The 12,870-nt window shown below is 36.6% G+C and overlaps 1 protein-coding gene across 12 annotated transcripts in view; it reads left to right on the forward strand.

Moving 5' to 3' along the window:
* MECOM (MDS1 and EVI1 complex locus) overlaps nucleotides 1-12,870 on the forward strand; it is a 558,007-nt gene that overhangs the window by 527,488 nt on the left and 17,649 nt on the right. For 9 of the 12 annotated variants that reach the window (XM_060639164.2, XM_060639159.2, XM_060639160.2 and 6 more), the window contains 2 exons: nucleotides 2,080-2,167; nucleotides 7,255-7,281. In XM_060639164.2, coding sequence (XP_060495147.2) covers nucleotides 2,080-2,167; nucleotides 7,255-7,281 — 115 coding nt within the window. The remainder of the gene's footprint in view (nucleotides 1-2,079; nucleotides 2,168-7,254; nucleotides 7,282-12,870) is intronic. The other 3 variants (XM_060639161.2, XM_060639162.2, XM_060639172.2) reach the window with 1 other exon arrangement.

Genomic DNA, 12,870 nt, shown 5'->3' on the forward strand with positions numbered 1-12,870 from the left:
CGGGTCAGGATATTTGGAATGAGGTGGGGTGTAGAACAGCATGCGTTTTCTCTTTGTTAACCGACCAACACATCCTTAATAAGTACCGCTCAGATTCTGTTTCTAAATAAATCTCCTAGGAAGCCAAAGTAAGTGAAATATTAATCACAAAAATGTTTTGTGTATAATGTGAGTGGCTGGTTTTGAAAGACACGTCACTGTTTAATACCTTCGTTATCCAGTTTTCTTTGATGCATCCAAAAGTTCTTTGCGGGGGGGAAACATATATGCTTAATAAAAAGCCTCATAGACAGTATTCTGTTAACACTCACTTGACATTCAGAATGATTTATTTATTTTTTAAATACCAGCTTTCTTTAAAAGTATGAATAATAGTAATTATGCTTATTGTGTATTTTAAATATTACCAAGCATTTTCACATCTACTTTCTCATTCAAGTCTTGAACAATGTCAAGAATTAATGGAAGGCATGGATAATTGCTTATTGGACTTGTTTAAGATGAGACTATTTTCGTATTTTTGCCTGATTCTCTTTCACGAACAAGTTTGTGCTACTCTTTCATTCAACAGTACTCATTGAGTTCCTATTACTTAATAAGTACTAGAGCCGCAAACTCTTTTCACCAAAGATTCCTTTTCTACCTGTATTATCTATAATACATTAACTAAGAAATACTGCCGGTATGCTGAGCGCTACCCCACCTCCCCGCCCCCCCAGCTTGAAGGGGATTGAAAAGGACAGCGCAAAAATATTTTCCAAGCCATCAGTACCATGCCTGTGCACTTTTTCCCAATTATTATGTCTTAATTCTTGTGGCAGTCTCCATAAGAGAGGTAAAAGAAGGGAAAACAGAACTTCCATATTTGGGGTGTAGATTGTGTGTTACCCATTGCCAGTGAGGTTGTATTTCCAACTCAGTGATACATCTCAGCCCTTTGTGAAGATAATCCCTTAGACTTTTTTTTTTTTTTTCTCAGACCCTCCCAGTGGCAATGGGTTTCCAATTCCGCCACACACCTATTACACTCTTCTCCATCATATCCTAACCCTCTCTGCCCCTTGCTTACGCAAAACTCAGTCTTCTCCCTGGTGTTTCAATCCGAATAAAGGACCTAGGCCTGTCATTCTACCCAAGTCATGAAATGCCTAAACACCAGTTTTAGTGCAAGACCTGAGTTGAAATCTCAGCTTTCCCTTGTCTTAAAGTTGTTCTTTTTTTGTTTTTTACTTCATAGAATGGGTATAAGAGGACCTGTTTCAGTAAGTGACATAGTGTATGCAAAACATAGCATCTATAAACTTTCAAGAAGTGGTAGCTGTTTTTATTAATTTTGATTCTATTTTAGAAGCGTGCTTATTCAGCGGTTCTTAAAAAGAAATGTATCAACAGTTGGTAAAAGAAATTAATTTAATCCATGATGTCACTTCCTGCATACTTAATAGAAAATAGAATAACAAACATTTAGAAAGCAGAAGGGATATGCCGATAATTTTTATATTTCTCTATCTTCAAAATGTTCCTCTTCCTTTTCCCTCCATCCCCTTTTGCCTGCCCTGTTTATCAGCAGTGGCATCCAAAAGAGGGACCTCAAAGAGAGGGGAGCAGAATGCATAGGTGCTTAGAAACTCTCCTGCCCTCATTGGCAAGTATGGGGGAAATATAACGAATGTCTAGGGGAACACTTTCTTGGCAGAAAATGACTTTAATTTTCAGAATGAGCTCTGTCCTCATGATTTCAAAATCATCAAGCCTTCTTGTCTGCATTTGAAATGGAAAGGTACAAATCTGTAACCAAGCCTCCGGTTTCATGACTCTTCAGTTTTTATATTTCCTCATTATTATTGTTACTAGTCACCCAATAGGATTTTACCATTGTGAATAGGACCTTCTTTCTGTGAGCGCCTAGAAGTGCCATGAGTATTCTTCAAGAGCTGAACAGATGTCTTTATATTTTTATTAGTGTGCTTCCCAGAAATCTACCATTTGTTTTATTATTAGCTGTTTAAATGTCAGTAATTATGTAGCGATTGATATATGAGACTGATTCATCTTCAAAAACTAATTTTAACCTTTCAGAGTAGAGAAAAGAAAACTAACTGACCCACTTGAAGCTTTAAAAGAGAAATACTTGAGACCTTCGCCAGGATTCTTATTTCACCCACAAGTAAGTATTTTGAATTTGAGACTTCAAGCTTGTAAACTAACTTGTTGATCCTGAAAAGCAGGTGCAATGAAATGAAAGAAATCTTGAGAACATTAGGATTTCCTATGACGCTGGTGTGGAAGAACACAGGAAATTCTAGCAGAATTAAAACCCAAACTCTTTAAAGAAAAAAATTAATATATGTGGAAAAATAACATGTTTTGGGGTGTAAAATTATTGTCTCCTGCTAACTACTTACCGATCCAAAGTATATTTTGGAGTGAACAAAATTCAGTTAAGAAAATAAATATTGAAGTTTTTTTGTGTGTGTGTTTAAAAATTACTGATAATAAGAGATGGGTCAGACTGTGACTCGTCCCAAACTCATGAAGGTCCTTGAAGTCCTTTAGTGCTTAGATAAAAAACAGGAAATGAGTCTACCTGACAAGTTGTTACCATAGAGGGTGAAGGAATTTATCTAGAGACCACTAGGCATTCCAGCGAAGTTCTGTAATTGCACAAGAATTTACCACAATACACAGAGCTATTTGCTGAATGGGGCTGTGACCATTTATCAAAATATATACAGTTTCTCATCACAAGAAGAATACAAAGCAGTGCCATCTAATTGGCTCATTTCTATCTCCTTACGTATTTGGTTATTTTTAAAAACTGGTTTACCTATCAATCAAAATGTAGAGAATTGTATTGAAAGAACAAATATACAAACATCTTAAACATTTTTTTTTTAACCTGATATTTTGTTTTCCTTATTTCTGATTTTAAAGGTTATAAGCTCTGGTCTTTATAGATGGTAAGCAAAATTTTTATGAAAATGCTTAAAATCAGTGAACTAATTTATTGTGTTTCAACATATTCAAACTAAAAATTGTGCTCCTCTAATAAAACTGGTGGAATTTTATGCAAGATGTCTTATAGAAAGTTGTGAGGTAATTAAATTATCTTGGAATGTGACTCTCCCTGCCCTTCTACCCCCTCCCCCTCTGCTACCTTTTCGTCCATTTTTCAAGTACTTTCCCAACATCCCGAATAACAGAGTATGAGAACTGAAGTACTATCTTCTGGTTAGCTGGAGAAATCTATCATTGTTCAAAAATTCTCTCTATTTCAAAGTGAGGAAATTCATGATTTAGTAGTAAAAGGGTTAGAAATATTCCAGTCACTATTCATTTTATGTGGAAAGGCTAAGGAATGATATGATTTTTATAATTACCTTATGGAAAAGAAAAGAGTTATAAAATAATAAGTGTTTATCAGGTATTTATATTTTACATGTAGGTTGATTTAAATTGCACTTTTAGGCCTCATGGGCTAAGGAAGATGAACATTGCATGCATTTTGTGTCAGATATTGTACGAAAAGTGTATCTTTTTGATAGTTACTTTCTGATTATAACTGAATGCTCACAGGGATATTATAGTTATATATGTTTAGTTATAAGAATCAAATTGTTTCCATATTCTAATTATCTTTAAAATTTAGTAACTAATCACTTCAAAATGAAGTGCTATGGGTACATGGTGTAACGGATGGAAAAAAAGATGGGATTCAGGGTCCTTGAGTGACAGTCTATCTGGCTCTTAGTTCCTTATCTGTAGGATGAAGGAGTTGGGTGTAAAGTCCCTATTCTCTCTGAAATTCAGATTTTTAACTAGCCAAAGTAAATTTCCTAGTTCATAAGATGAACAATTTTGCCTACCAATCACTCTACATGTGCATACAAGTGTTACAGTATGTGCATATTTTTAATCACATAATATAAGAAAATGTGCTATCTTTTATTATTTCCAAAGTGAGTGAAGGATCACAAATGATGAGATGTATGTGCAATACTTGGAGAACAGCAGTCATTCCCTCAGAGCCTCGCAAACATGCCTGTAGGAGCAGAGTGTCAGTGTGTGTTTCCAGAATGTCAAGTCTTGGTGGAAGTGACTGCCTATTGCTGCTATTAGAACAGGACCCATGAGTGCTAATCAACATATTTAACACCTCATATGTCATGAATACTGACCAATCCGAATGGACTCCTGGAATTCTGGAGCAGGATCTTGGAAGTCCTTGCTGCACCAATGTTAATGCCGCAGTTGTTGGCTGGTGGGCTGTCTGAAGGGTCTTTTGAGATGAGGCCAGGACGGTAGGGGGGCAAGTCAGGGTTCTTGGAGCAGAGGCTGTTTACCAACCACTACAGAAATATTTTATTATTTTTATAAACATCGTAGCTGTTTTCATGTGTAATGGCCGTATATCACTGGGCTACAGGTGGAATAAAGACTGTCACCTGGGAGAAGCTTGGGTCACCCTATTTCCATCAAGCCTTCAGACCAAATAGTCTGCTCTTTCAGAAAATCTGCCTCAAATGTCCTGAAGTTTCAGCAGAATTCTTCTGTTCTTTCTAGTACTCTATCAATTCCATCCTAGCCTCAAGATCTCTTTTCCCATAAATGAACGCAAACAAAACAAAGACAACCTGCCAGGATTTGGGGGCAAAAATGACTGCTTTGTGGCTGCTTATTAGCAAAAACGCTCAGGTTTGGACCAACGCAGTTCATCTCTCTGAGCCTCTCTATCAGCGTAATGGGCACACCCCACCAGCTTTACCTGGGTGGCTGTATGGGTTCGTGTTAATGTACATAACATGGTACACATCGTGCCTGGCAAGTGGAAGGACCTAAATGAGGAAAAGCTCTCATTATTAGTGAATGCGGAAGTATCCCATTTCGAATGTAAAGAAACGTTAGTAAAATGACCTCCTGCCATCCCCTGAGCCCACTTTCTTTAGGGGAGCTCTGATGTGTCTAGAAGTACTTGGAAAGATGCTTAATGTGTTCTTGGTACTGCCTCATTGGGCAGCAGTAAGGGTGGCACAGAGCAGAAGGCCAAAATGGAAGGCTTTGCCTCTGCTTCCAGGCCTTGCCTTTATTTTGTAGCTAAATAAATGCTCGGGTAAGACTATTCATTACTTCATTTTCCAATTTAAAGTACACTGGAGCAAATCACATGGTCCCTCTGGGGCTTCTGTATGTTTGTCTTCCAAATGAGAATAATGCTTTCCCTATGTATTTCTCAGGGTAATAATAATATCATCATCATGTATGAGTAAGGGAGAAGCAGAGAGAGAGGGAGAGAGAGAGAATTCCAAGCAGGCTCTGCACTGTCAGCACAGAGCCTGACCAGGGGCTCAAAGTCATGAGCCGTGAGATGACCTGAGCCAAAGTCGGATGCTTAATCAACTGAGCCACCCAGGTGCCTCAAGGGGAACACATACTCTTAATGCTTTAGAGAAAACATAGAAATATATATATCTATATATCTATATATAGATATAGATATAGATATAGATATAGATATAGATATATAGATATAGATATATAAATTCTTGGTAGGGGTATTCTCTGGGCAAGTCTGATTTTATAACTTTTGTATGTCTTTGTATTCTACCCAGCATATTCCTCCCCAGGGCACAATTCTTAATCAATGAAAGGTGAACACCTCAATAGATATTTTAATTCGATATTGATATTTTATTGAATTTTATTAAAAGATTATTAGGCCATCTCACTGACTTTTGGAATAATAATACATATTTTTAAAAATCTTGTCAAAAATGTCTATAAGATATAAGAACACATACACCAAAATTAAAAGATAATTGCTATTTTGTTTTGTTTTGTTTTTTGTTTTCATTTTCAGGGTCTAAAGTCCTCACTCATTTCATTCTAAGAAGTATGTTTGCTGTATCAGGCCACTAGAGGACTATTTATATTTCTGTTTTTCTTTTAGAAATAAGTTAGTTAAATGTAAGGTACAAATATGTACTATAGATGTTCTTCCTAGAAATGTGGTTGAAAATTGTTTGGGGAGTCTTAGTCTAGATTATAATTTAGAAAAAGAATGACAGCCACAAGTAGGTGAGACGGAGGGGATGGGATTATTTTGCGATCTCTGGAAAGTCCATTTCATTGGCTACTTTGTGTTTTAGGTATTTGGCATTTACATTGCTAGCTTTTTCAAATTGCCATAGAAATCATTTGGTAATTGTGTTACTGTAAAACTGGCTATTCCTTGATTTGCCTATATTTTAAATATATTTTTGGTTATTAGTACATTTTATTTCCAGATGTTTGGCTTTGTGTATATCTGCAACAGAAACTCTGTTTCTGTCCTTTATGCCTTCATTTTTATTCTCTTCTTTTTAAAGTGTCTGACTACCCTGTTACTGTATCCCATAGAACTGGGAAAAAGTTAGTCTTTTTCCAAGTTATCTTTTATATATTGATGTGAAAATTACTTAAGTCTTTTGCCCTTCTTCTTCTATTTTGCTTTTGACAAAGTGTTTCTTATTGTTAGATTTCCTCTTCAATAAATCTTTTACCCTTAAAAAACTATGTATCTTCCTTATTAAAGACACCATAACTTATAAAAGCAAGATATAGCTCCTTTACCCAAGCAAAATGATAACTTTAAGGATATAACGTTTGTGTTTCCTGGAAGAGCTCCCAGCTCACTGAAGTTTTCCCAAGTGATTCTTGTCATAAGTTGACATAGGTAACTTTTAATTAATATCCTTATGTGTTCTGACTGCTAATGGTCTGAGTCCCATGCTTGTAAAAGTCAGGTAGTGCATTTCCCAGCACATTACCTTGTTGTTACTTAATAATTCACGTTTGAGTAAATCTCTTATTTTCTTTCTTATTAACAAGAGACTAGATTTTTTTTCAGGAAATTGCTTAAGTTTTATTTATTAAAGTTTAGGAATCTTGTTTTACAGTGAGTAAAAACAAATAAAAAGGAAGTGTCTACTTTGCTATTTAAGATTTGGTGGTAGTAGGTAGTGTTTGGCTTTCTTGGAAGAAAGAACAGTCTGGTTTATAACCTTGATTCTAAAATTTAATTTAGGTAAATAGAGGAAATCCAGCAGTGTTATAAAAACATTTAAGTTTCATTTCCAAAGCCTTTACTCAAGGTACAGTTACATGATAAGCAAAAATTACAAAGTCCGTATAAATGTTAATTTCTCAAAGGATAGATTGCAATAAAGATACTGATACAGAAGTAATTTTTTGTTTTTGTTTCAATTTTGCTCCCAGTTCCAACTGCCTGATCAGAGAACTTGGGTAAGTTTCCTACTTATATTTTTGACTCAAATAATGTAGCATTAAAAGGAAAACAACTTATAAAGTGCTGTACAGATGATAAAGGATTCTGAGCCACTTTCCATTAAATGATATGGCTTCAGCGGATAGTTTTCCCGCTTGGTCAAGCTGCAAAATCCCTTCCGTTTTAATTGGGCATTTAGTGTGCTAGAAATTGTTTACAGAAAGAAGTTTATTTTATAAATGTGACCCATTCCATGTAATTATACCTTGATGTAGAACTCCTTCTCGGCACTTGGGAGCATGTTGTTAAAACAGCCTTCGAAATGGGTCACTAAGTGGAAACAACCATTATTTGGGGGAGCCTATATCAACATGTTAAAGATGCTTTTGATAAAGCCTTCAAAAGGTTAAAACCTGAACCTACACGTAGACACAAGCTGACATTGGAATCCACATCCGTATATCCCAGGGCAGAACTTGGTTCTGGTTATTTGGAATAATAAGACTAAATGTTTAGAAATCCATGTCTAACTAGGAAATGGATCTTTTAGCCTTGGGTCTCACTTCCTCAAATTTGTTTCTATTTCCAGATACAGTCAGTTGTCAGGTAGTGATGCTAGGTATTAGCTTTCTTTTTTGTCCAAAATGCAAAGAATACTGCTTGTTTACTTTTCACTCTCAAATAAACCTTGGGTCAATGGAAATACATATAAATAACACATATTACAGAATTTCTTCTAATCATATGTAATTCTACACCTTCATTCTCTTCTTTACTCAAAATTATTCTGATTCTGAGATATGAGTAAAATCTTGGAATATGGGTCAATTTTTTTGGTCACCATATAGAAATGTATCAATCAGTTCAAGTTGGAACACTTTAGCACTTGCCTATTTCCTCTGACATTAGATTTTCTTTACCAGAAATTCCTCCATTTTATTTCTTCTGTGGACTATGGGATGAGTTGTGATTTTTCTCATTTTGATAGACAGGGATTAAGTCCATTTATTTCAAAAGTCCATTTATTTAAAAAGAAGAGAGAAAGAGGAACAGGGAAGGAGGCAGGGGGAGAGAGAGAGAGACTAAGACTTCCTTAGACAAAGTTGTGCAGTTGATGGGCTTGGGCTTTGATGACCATGACCTGTATTTCCAGTGTTTCTCTTCTGCCTTTCCTGGCAGAGATCCATCCTGAGTATCATGCCTCAGGGTCCTCATCCTTTATAAGGTGGCATATTGCTTGACAATATCTATGTCATTGGCTGCTTTATTTGTCATATGCTATCTCCTACATAGCACGCCCAATGGTTCTACCAATTATACAAAGCCAATCCAGATTTTAAGTTAGACCCCCTTTCCTGGTGATGCAGTGGTAGCAACTGCCATTTCAGTGCTTTGGAAACACATCCATTCCCTGAATCATAGGGTTTTCAGAGCCATGATTTATAGTCTTATTATAAAACATAGATATTAGTGGGAACTACTAAAATATTAAAGTATATCATTCTGAGTGGTAAACAAATTCTAAGGGGTTTCGTAATCATGACTGCTGAATGTGATACGTGGAGTGAGATAATTGTAAAATGTGAATACTTAACATTTCCCCCAAATGGCCACAATTTTGAGATTTCTTATGATTATCAAGGGAATAAATATAGAAAACTCCCAAATCTACAAACTTTCCCATCATAAGTTATTTATGAAAAGTTAGTTGTTTTATGATAAAGACATGTGTAATCTAATTTGTAAAACATTAAGGCACATAATTCATGGTGCCATTGGACATATCATTTCATATCATCAGGTTGTCACTTTAATGGTTTTAATGAGAAACTTCTTTATGTCATCAATTGTTGGCTGCCAGATAATAAATGTTAGGCTAAGTGCTTAGGACCCAGTTGATGATATCTTGCCTGCTGAAATGTTTTTAAAAATACTAACTTTATTTGACTAGAGAGATAACTACATTTTTTGGTAGGATCTAGGGAATTGTGTCTAAATATTAGTTTGCGTCAATATAAAGTTAATAGTCTCTTGGGGACTGAAAGGGGGTGCAATGACTTCCTTTTCCAGACATCTGGCTGCAGATACCATCAACAACTATTGTATATATAAATAAAAATTACTGTTCCATAGGAAAAAAAAAAGCCCTGTCATTAACTGATCAGAGATTAGCGTATGACATTAATAGGACACAGGGAAATGCATTTCTAAAATATATGATCTAACTTTTCTTCCTTTATTTTCCCCATTCTCAGCAAATTTCTTTTTTATAGTAGTACACATTGCCCTCTTCATTGGATTGTTCATAATTGAAATATAAATGTAGCTAGATTCTGTTCCATTTATCCCAATTCACCTTCACTTCTAAAATACCAAACCAGACTTTCAAATGAATGTCAAAACATATTAGTTCTCTTGTAAAATGCATGTTATTTCAGGAGGAGCATCACATGAGTCAGCTTACAGAGTGAAAAAGTTAGAGTTTTGACCTGTACACTAGATGAAGCTCATCTTTTTTTTTTTTTTTTACTTTTGTTTTTTAATGTTTATTTTTAAGAGACAGAGAGAGACAGAGCACTAGCAGGGGAGGTACAGAGAGAGAGGAGGGACACAGAATCCGAAGCAGGCTCCAGGCTCTGACCTGTCAGCACAGAGCCCGACACTGGGCTTGAACTCACGAACTGTGAGATCATGACCTGAGCCGAAGCCGGCCGCTTAACTGACTGAGCCACCCAGATGCCCCTAGATGAAGCTCATCTTAATCCAGCACCTTAATCCAAGATATAGGCAGACTGATGTTGGGCACAGAATTGCTAAACCACCCAACTGGCAGATATCTAAGTCACTTCTATCTGTCCTATTGGGGAAACGTCTTCTTTTCAACTGAGGTCAAGTGCAATCAGAGCAAATCTCATGAAGATGAAAGGGAGGATTCATGGTGGCTTTTAGTTGGAGTGTTTGCTAGCTGGACAGAAAGTGGTGTTTGTGTGTGTGTGTGTGTGTGTGTGTGTGGTGTCAATATGTACCCTCAGTTGACTTTCGATCTTCCTTCTCTCCCTTTTCTCCACTCCAGTTCAATCTTCTTTTCATTTGACACCAGAAGCCAAAGGTGGGGGTGGCTTTACAAGAGAAGCGTTCGGGTCACCCCTATTCTTTTTCTTATTATCTTTAAGAATGCCAGTGTTTAGTCATCAAGCCCATAGTGTATTTTTTTGTTTCTTGATAGTTTCCCCAAATTGAAATAGTTTGAAGTAATGTAATCACAATGATCTTTCTTCAAAAAGAGATATTTGCTGCTACTAAAGCAAGACACATTTCTCAACAGCCAATTGCTCTTAAATAAGTTGAAGGGCTTGTAGTTTATATGTGCTATAGATGAAAGCCGAGAATAATAGTCATGAGTAAACTATTTTCCATATAAAAGGAAAAGTGTTTCTAGAAGATATATCGCCACAGGAATCTCAGTGTCAGCGGGGCGGACACTCGAATGATTTAAAACCACTAGATAATGAAACTTTACTCCAATATTAAATGTACATAAATAAAACATTAATAATCATCACCCATGCACTTGCAATTCTTCCCAATAAATATATGCGATCATGACCCTTACCCTTGCTTGTTTCTGCTAATCAGCTTGAAGGCCAGAGGTCATTTTTCACTCAGACAGTTTATTCCATGGAGGGTGGAATATCCAAATGATTCTCTGCAAGACACAATTAGAAGGAATAAATGCAAATAAAATCGTGTCATAAAATATTTCTGGATTGATTTTTAAGAAGGAAAACCCCACGCAAGACAAAAATGCTAATGCCCTGGCTGGAGGAGGATAATGACCGTATTCTGTAGGGACAGAATTTCCGCCAACCTCTCTGAGCAGCGGCATCAATTCCATATCTCTGCCCTGTGATCAGTATGTGTCAAAATCCTTCATAGTGACAAATGTGCTGTCCACTTGCATCTGTGGAGAATGTTTTAGCAGCTGAGTGATTATGAATCAAACCCCTGAGCTTATAGCCCCTACCGCCTCCCAACGCGTTCACATTTGTCGTCTGACAAGTAAATGTATCTTGACTTTCCTCTGAGATTTTTTGCACCATGTTTGATGAAAGACATTTGGCAAATTGGCAGTGGTACTCTGTACGTTGCAATTTGTAGCTAGCATTTGGAGTCCGGGCATGAAATGAGAGGGCAGACTCCAGGATAAAGGGAAAAAAGAGAGCTAACTACAACATGAATAGTCATTTGAAGAATCAGGCGTGCACTATATTCTTTGTAAGAAGAGCATCATGGTCAGGCCATTCTGTTAAGAGGTTGCTTCTCCGTAAGGAGCCAGTGGTATTCCATCCAGCTGCCCAGCCATGGAATACATATTTTGTTAATTTTCCTTTTGAGTAGGAAGTGATACCTTTTCTTTCTAACCTGAGCTCATAAATTAGGCCTTCAATTGTGTCCTGTCATTTCATCAGGGAAAGAATCATCCTCTTGGATTGAACAGTTGTTGGAATGTGCGGTTGTTGCCATTTTTATCCTTGTGTGGAGTCTCCTGGTCTAACACCCCAGCTCTTTGAGAAACACACAGAGTGCATATAGAGTGCAAACACCTTCTTAACAGCTTTCCAAGCTCTCTGGTGGCATAGTGCCTGAGAGCCAAATAAATAATGGGTGAGTTGATTTAACAGGATGGCCTGAGAGTTTGCTTTTCTACTTAAAAATTCAGTAGTAAGCAGCTTCCAAATAAAATATGAGCCCTAAGGAAACTTAACATTTGGGGAGAGTTGAAGGAAAGGGGCGAGTCCTTCTAACTAAGGACAGTAAGGATCAAAGTAAATGCCACCCTCTGATTGTGACTGTCAAATACATATGCAAGTGGACAAAAACTTGAAGATTATAAGGCAAAGAAGTTGAGATGCTTGAGGGGAAGAATTAGGCAGGGTAGTTCTTCAAGATTATTTCTCTAAGAGTGAGGTTACACTAACTACCCCCCTTATTAATGCCTATGCCAAGTTATACGACATGATCTATCATGAACTGTCATTTCAACCTGATCTTAATCCAGAACAAATTAATATTTCATCAAAATTCTTTGTATATGATCACACTTAAAAATCTAGTATATCCAGATATTAACATAGCCATAGGCAAAACACCTCTTACACATTTCTTTTTTTTTTTTTTTTTCTGCAGTACACCCATCTGGCTTAAACTGTAACTTTGGAACACTTGATGTTTTCCATGCTGTGAATTCTCTTCATGGAATGCCATGCTTCCTATGGTTTTTATTACCTAGGCAAGACGTGCAGGACCTTTCCCTATAATTTCCACTTTACTGTTGATATCCGTAACACAATACTAATGCTGTCTCTTAACGTAGTAAACATCTAATTTGGCTTTATTATTGCTCATGTGTTTCATTGCTCAATTGTATATCAAATGGTCATAAAGTGGCCTAACCATGGTCTTATGAAAAAGTTCACCCAGCATTGTATAAGCATGATTCTACCTTAGTTATTTCCTAAATCCACGAGTCCTCTTGTTGTTTGTCTAATATTGGGCCACTACAACCTTTTTCTACAGTCTACTGCCTTCAGCAGATTTGATGCTTC

Source organism: Panthera onca, chromosome C2 (genome assembly GCF_046562875.1).
Source record: "Panthera onca isolate mPanOnc1 chromosome C2, mPanOnc1 haplotype 2, whole genome shotgun sequence".
Lineage (NCBI taxonomy): Eukaryota > Metazoa > Chordata > Mammalia > Carnivora > Felidae > Panthera > Panthera onca.